Below are 7,076 nucleotides of genomic sequence, written 5' to 3' on the forward strand. Positions count from 1 at the left end.
TGACATTGGATTATTAGTAACACTCAAATACATGTGCCAGGTCTGTAAGTCTCTCTCACTTTGTAGTAATCTTCAGGAACGAAGTAACTGAGCTTGTCCATCTGGAACCCACACCTGGGCAGGATGTGTCTGCAGGCTGCCTGACAGCTGTGCACTGTGCCAACAGCACCACAGTTCCAGCCATCCGCACTGGAACGTTCAGGGGTTCAGAGCCTGGTGATCATGAATGCACCAGGCATGGCCAGTAGGCAGCAAGAGTACAACTCATGGAAAAATGGGGTGAACAGTGAAGAATAAAAAATGGCAAAAAAACCTACTTTTTCCAACAAACAAGCCTCCTGTGTGAAGAGGCTCTAGATCAGGAAACAAATCGCTTATTTGCACAAGGACTGTACTATCATTTTCATAACGCTGTCACACTGTGCTCTGTCCCTCTTGCAGCAGTTACGGCCCAGGCTCGACGGCAGACCTCTCCCGCAGATGAGTCTCTGCACGACACCCTCCGGTGCCATCTCTCCGTCGGACCGCGCCCTGCCGCCCAGCACCGGATCTCTCCAGCTGTGCACCGCCCCGAGGTGTAAACGCTCTTTCTCCCCAAGGAGAGGTCCCTGTACAAGCTGCCCCTGCGCTGCTCCCGGCCTGCGCCCCCCCGCTGCTCCGCCGTCCTACCGCGCCCCGCCGCACCACAAGCAGCATCACCCTGTTCGGCCCCATCCCCTCACGCACCACATCGCCCCGCCCCCGGCTCTCACACACTCCAGGCCCTGCCCCGGCCACCTGCCCTGGGGTGGTGTCCGCAGCTCCCTCCCCGCCCCGCTTTACGACAGCTGGAGATGGCTTTGCGGCTTGCCCGGGTGCCGTACGGCGAGTGGGGCACTCCGTGAACTCGTCCCGGCGATCGCCAGTGCGCGGGGCCGGGGTTGGGTCGGCTATGGTAAGTGAGGGTAGGGTCCGACGGGGCTTGCTGTAGGAACTGGGCGCTGCTTCTGTATGGGCCGGCAGCTGCTAGGGTCTTCCCCTGGCCGAGGAGCTCGGCTCGTCCTTGGTGTGGCCCGGGGCCGCGCGGGAGGGTGCTGACCCGTACAGGCCGCGGCGGAGCCATGGGCTCCTGCCTCGGCCCTGGTACTCCGGGGTTAAAGTGGAGCCACCGAGCGAGACGGTGCTGCTAGGCTGGGATTCTCATTAGATATATCCTTCCCGCAGCTGGGGGGTTCCCACTGCTCCCGGGCGCGCCTGAGCCCCATTCCCGCTGCCAGCAGCAGCTGCGCCAAATGTAGCCGTGCCCCTACGCTCATCTACAGCAGAATAGCTGGAGTAAATAGTATAATGACCAATTTCCCCTCGTCATGCGGGTTTAAATGTATATACTGACCTGCTGTAGAGATTGCCAGGTAGGCTTTTTGTCTTTTCCTTTGGTAAACAGGTGCTTTATGTGTTCCCTGTGCAGGCCAGTACCATGGTGGCAGTTGGCCTGACCATAGCAGCAGCTGGATTTGCAGGTTTGTAGATGATGGGAGAACACTGAACACCCAGTTGTACTTATCCATTGCCTGCTTCAGTATGGATGAATTTTAAGGTAGTTCAGTAGTTGATACAGGATACTGTTTTGGGAGAGCCTGTATTGAGAAACATGGCTGTGATTAAACAGAAGATCAAAGTAATTTTTTTTTTATATCCCCAAAAATTTATTCCTGTTCTAATCTACAAGTTACCAGTTGCCCTGAACTGCTAAATCTTCATGAAGCGTTACACTTAGCCATGTTCAACCCTGATTTCTTTAAGGTCGCTATGCACTAAAAGCTATGAAACAAATGGAGCCACAAGTAAAACAAGCACTTCAGAACCTACCAAAACCTGTAAGTTTTTTGTTTTATCAGAAACATCTTTCTATTTAAAAGTTTACTTGGTGAAATAGCTACAGACTATTGTGTTTTCTAATGTTAAAGATAATTTTGTCTATAATAGTAGAATTAATCTTAGCAGTTCTGGTGGAGGTTGACTAATAAAGAACTTGTTTTGATGAGTAAGTATTCATATAAATAATGCTCCTCTACTTCAGCTGTATTTATTACAAGCTCAAAAGAAGCTTTGCAGTATTCTTACAGACTAAAAGCTCAGCAGCTACTAATGTAATAACGAGCTGTTTTAACTGATTAACTTAAAAATTAATGTTTTTTAAACTAACATATTTTCTCTTTCAGGACTTCAGTGGTTATTACAGAGGTGGATTTGAACCCAAAATGACTAAACGAGAAGCAGCTTTAATACTAGGAGTGAGGTAAAAGGAAATTTATTAGAAATCAAAAGGAGGCCACAGTGTTACCTGGTTGCTGGCCTAGATTGAATAGGATATAATTCTTGATGCTGAAGGCTGTCCAATATGCATCTTCCTCTGGGAGTGTCACTGCAAGTTAGGAGACATGAAGTGGCCTTTCAGGATTTTCTGTACTTATTTGGAATTCTTGGTGGCATGTTAACTTGCTTAAAGCTACCTCTAGCTGGACTTCTGTATGTCTGCAAATCCCTAGCACATTCCAAAGCTACATATGCCATGTTCAGGAAGCCTCAGGGTTTGCTTGGCTTGGGGCACACATTTGGGCTGGTTGCTTGTGGGTTGTGTCACTTTGGTGCATTTCAGATAGATGCAGTGTGAAGGTGCTGCAAACCTACTCCTTGCATGTGGAGTAAATTCATCACTTATTCTAGAATGTCTTAGATACAAGTATGGTAGCTGGCCCTGCCGGAATTTAAAGAGACTTAAGACCAAATACACAAGTTTATCTAATGAGATAGAGAACAAGAACCATTTCTGTTTGAAGGCAACTTCTACCTGAAGTTTGTGTACAGACAGTTTGTTGTTGTGTTACGGGTTTTTGTTTGGTTTTTTAAATCAAGAGCAAATTTTATTTGCTCCACCCTTGAGGAAGTTGACACAATAAAATGTTAGAACATAGTTGTGTTTCTTTTCAACTGTGTGAATGACCCGAATTAGACTGCTGTGTCATGTCCTCTTCAGCATGCAGTGCTTGGAAAAAACTCCAACCCTCCCCACGACTTAGATCTTACACGTCAGTAACAGCAAAAGAAACACATACATGTAAGCCAGAGGGTTTCTGGATAAGACAGAGTGCTTGCTTGTTCTGTGATACCTGTTAAAGACTGGAGGGGGTGGGGGGTGGGGTGTTTGGTGAGGTTCCCTTAAGTCAGTTTCTCTCTCTCTTCTAAAGCCCTACAGCAAACAGAAATAAAATCAGAGAAGCTCATAGACGAATCATGCTTCTGAATCATCCAGATAAAGGTAAGTAAAGTCACATTGATTAATTAATTCATGTTTTTAACATGTTAATAGAACTGTGTTGGGAAAAAGTGACACGTGACTACCTCAGCTACTGGAAAAACCCCAGAAAACTGGAGTGAAAACAAATTTTAGGGTGCTTTAATACGGGAGCATTTTTTTGTGTTTGAATGCTCTAAAACAAGCAGGCAGCTTCAGAGCATCAGCTTCTGTCACTTGCTCTATTTTCTGTGTGCATTGGATTAAAATATGATTGGTTAAAACAAGACAAAATTATCTTAATTTTAGATGAAAGCTCAGAGTATGTTTCTGTGCTTTATGTACTTTATGAGTTTGAGTTCGTTTGAGTGCATAGGCAATTCACTGTAAATAGCAAGTATTGAGCCTTCTGTGTCTGATGAAGACACTAATCTATGAAATATTTGCATTTGTGGTACTCTGAAGGCTCAGAATCTAGTTGTGCTTCAAGTTAGTAACTTGAGGCACCTATATCTGTTTTGCATTCTGTTTAGTTTGTATGACTCATAATCATGTAATAGTGCTTGGCAGTTAACTTGTTAATCCTCACTTAAAAGGTAAAATGCTTCCTTTAAAGTGACCATGGAACTTCGTTAATTTACTTACATGCACCAAAATCCAGAGTAATCCTTGAGCTATGCCTTTCACAGAGAATACCTAGCAGAAGTTAACTTCGAAATTAACTTAATTGAATATATGCATGTAGCCAATAACTGCTGGGAGCATTTCACCTTTTACATGACCTAAGTAAGTTAACTTCAGATAAAGGGAGTAATTCCAGTACTAGTAAATGGCAGACATAATACAAACATGCTATAAATCTTTGCACCTCAGGGTCAGGTACAACTTCAAAGCATTTGCATAGTGGATTCTCTTTTCAGTATAATCGTTAAGCATGTCATGTTTATGAACCGAACCAGTCTGCTGGTACCGCAGCAGTTCACACGTTGGCCTTGAACTGGGGGGAAAGATTTATCTGCAGACTTGATAGTTTGATGCTGCTGTGTTCACAACAAACTTCACACTAAGTCATTAGCAACCAGTGTTCATTTATGACTTGGAAAACTAGAGGAAAAACCCACTCCCAATTAACCAAAACCAACCCACGGGAAGGAGCTGCCTGCCAACCTAGCTACTGCAGGTGTAAACTGATAGGGCTTCAGCTGTACGAGTTTACTGTGAATAAATCACTTTACTGTGAATAATTTTCAGACCATCTTCTTGCTGCTTTTCCTGTGTACTGTGGCATTAGTAACAATGCAGAAGGAGAAATTTTTTTCACTTGAGGTGACACAAGGTTATCTTTCTTCTAGGTGGCTCTCCATATGTAGCAGCCAAAATCAATGAAGCTAAAGATTTACTGGAAGACCAGGCTAAAAAATGAGAAAATCAGAGGGTTTGTCCATGCAAATGATTATTTTTGATAAATGGCTCAAGAAAAGTTCTAATGTCAGTCTTTGACTTAACATAAATGAAGCTGGAAATATGAATTCAGGGAGGTACTTCCCTCCCCACTCGCTTCTTACTCACTTTTTGGGGAAGTGTGTGAGCAAGCGAGACTTCAGGGTTTTTTTTTTCATAGCTATTCTTTATTAAGCAGCAAAATCTGCCACTCAGAACTGTTTTCAGTGTAAAAGAGTACTAAGTGGTTTGGTCAATGCATGTATCACAGTATCACAGTATGTTAGAGATTGGAAGGGACCTCAAAAGATCATCTAGTCCAATCCCCCTGCCAGAGCAGGAACACCTAAATAAGGTTACATAGGAATGTGTCCAGGCGGGTTTTGAATGTCTCCAGAGAAGGAGACTCCACAACCTCCCTGGGCAGCCTGTTCCAGTGTTCTGTCACCCTCACTGAGAAGAAGTTTCTTCTCAAGTTTAAGTGGAACCTCTTGTGTTCCAGTTTATACCCATTACTCCTTGTCCTATCATTGTTTGCCACTGAGAAGAGCCTGGCTCCATCCTCATGACACTCCCCCTTTATATATTTATATACACTAATAAGGTCCCCCCGCAGTCTCCTCTTCTCCAAACTATAGAGACACAGCTCCCTCAGCCTTTCCTCATAAGGGAGATGCTCCACTCCCTTAATCATGTTAATGTTACCAGCCTTCCTTGCTGTTACCTAATTTTTGTTAAAGTAGCTATGTTTAAAGTTCATGGTGCTGTTCTTCCACATGCCAAAGGCAGCACGAGGGACTGATCTGGGGAGGGGGTGGAAAAAACCAAGAGGATTTATTTGATGGGAAGGACTGGACAGATGTGGTTGTCTCTGGCTGAAGAAATAAAAGTATAGGAAACTACACACTAGATTGTCTTTGCCTTGTGAATAACAAGGTTGGTTGAGCTGCTTCATTGTTGCCATGGGCCTGGAATGTCCCAGATTTTTTAGTAACTTTCAGTTTTTAATGAATTTTTATAGCACTTAATAAATTCAAAATTTGTATTAAGTACTGCAGTTCTATACATTATCTTACATTACGAAGTTAGAATTCACATAATAAGGTTTGCATTTATAACTGGGGAACAAGAACTCTTTACATCAACCATGAAAGATCTCCAAGCTTCATCTGTTGTGCAGCACAGTGCCTAAGTATACAAATTAGAGCCAGTGAGTTCAGCTGTACTCCACAAATCCTGCCAGCCTTCTGCAATTACAATAATTCTGCTCTGCTGTACAGCATCTGCAAAGGTTAACATCCCTCTCTTCATAAATATGGTGGGTTTCTGAGCTTTCAGTGTCTGGCACTGACATGCCTCTACTTCAGAGTACTTCAGAGTACAACAGAGTACAACTCTGAAGTGCTCTCACATCCTCTTTGCCTGCATTGCTGCTCCTTACAGCCCATTTCGCAAGGATTATGAGAACAACAGGAAGGAGTTCTGGGCCTTCCAAAGAGAGGATCAAATCAGTAGCATGAGTATGAAATGGAAAACGTTTAGAACCAGGATGGAGGGAGCAGTTACTTCACTTTACTACAGGATTTATTTAAAGTAGAGTGAAAAGCACAGCTAGAACACTGCCATGCAGTGGTTCCAGAGCCGGTGCATCACAAGCCATACACAGAATTTTTGTTTGCTTCCCTGGTTTTCAAATTCTTTCCACTCCTGTGGCTGCTGAGTTACAGCAATTTAACTCTACTTGTTTTCCTGGAGGGAACATTGTAAGTGATTGTCAACACTTAATTCTTATTGAAAGCTGCACATCTCCTTACATGAAATACCCTGTTCTAGCTGGCACAGTGCTTCTGCAGCTGCATCAGGTGCAGCTGCTGGAGTTGCCAGTGGCTCAGAATACTTGGTGTTCGTCCTTCCTTGCTTCTGACAAAATCAGGTAAGACATATTTTTTTTGTCTCTGAAGTCAGCACAACTTCAGTGGTACCTGTTTGCTCTGACTTTTTATGTCATATCATTGCTACCCAGATGTTTTTCCACACCTGTGTCTTCTGCTTCACTGCTCATGTGCCTGAGAAGATGAGTTAAGTGTGTCACACTTCCAACTTAATCATAAACAACATCTGCATTTATTCCTATATATGTTAGTCAGGTTATGTGATTCTCCAAGACAAGAAGTCTGATTTTAGACTTCACTGATGTTTTACATCATCACCATAAAGAATGGAAGATTAGCACATTAAAAACTTACAAAAGAGTTAAAGGTTCAAGCTGCCTTGCAAGTTAAGTTCCAATTGTGGCAATAGCTTGAAATACTTACAGTAATCCTTAAAGTAATTTAAATTTCTGATAGAAACAGTCAACAGA

The 7,076-nt window shown here is 43.4% G+C and overlaps 1 protein-coding gene across 4 annotated transcripts; it reads left to right on the plus strand.

Annotated features, from left to right (window-relative positions):
• Positions 1–799: 799 nt before the first annotated feature.
• DNAJC19 (DnaJ heat shock protein family (Hsp40) member C19) lies at positions 800–4,756 on the plus strand. Of its 4 annotated transcripts, none has more exons than XM_080622766.1 (6): positions 800–934; positions 1,448–1,499; positions 1,783–1,856; positions 2,202–2,278; positions 3,228–3,298; positions 4,627–4,756. In XM_080622766.1, the coding sequence occupies exons 1-6, from the start codon at positions 932–934 to the stop codon at positions 4,695–4,697; spliced, it is 348 nt and encodes a 115-aa protein (XP_080478892.1). In that variant the 5' UTR covers positions 800–931; the 3' UTR covers positions 4,698–4,756. The 4 variants fall into 4 exon arrangements, with proteins under 4 accessions (XP_080478892.1, XP_080478893.1, XP_080478891.1 ...); XM_080622765.1 differs by having other exon boundaries at positions 854–934; positions 1,424–1,499; XM_080622767.1 differs by lacking the exon at positions 1,448–1,499 and having other exon boundaries at positions 809–934.
• The last annotated feature ends 2,320 nt before the right edge of the window (positions 4,757–7,076 follow it).

Source organism: Psittacula echo (genome assembly GCF_963264785.1).
Source record: "Psittacula echo genome assembly, chromosome: 7".
In the NCBI taxonomy this organism is placed as follows: Eukaryota; Metazoa; Chordata; class Aves; order Psittaciformes; family Psittacidae; genus Psittacula; species Psittacula echo.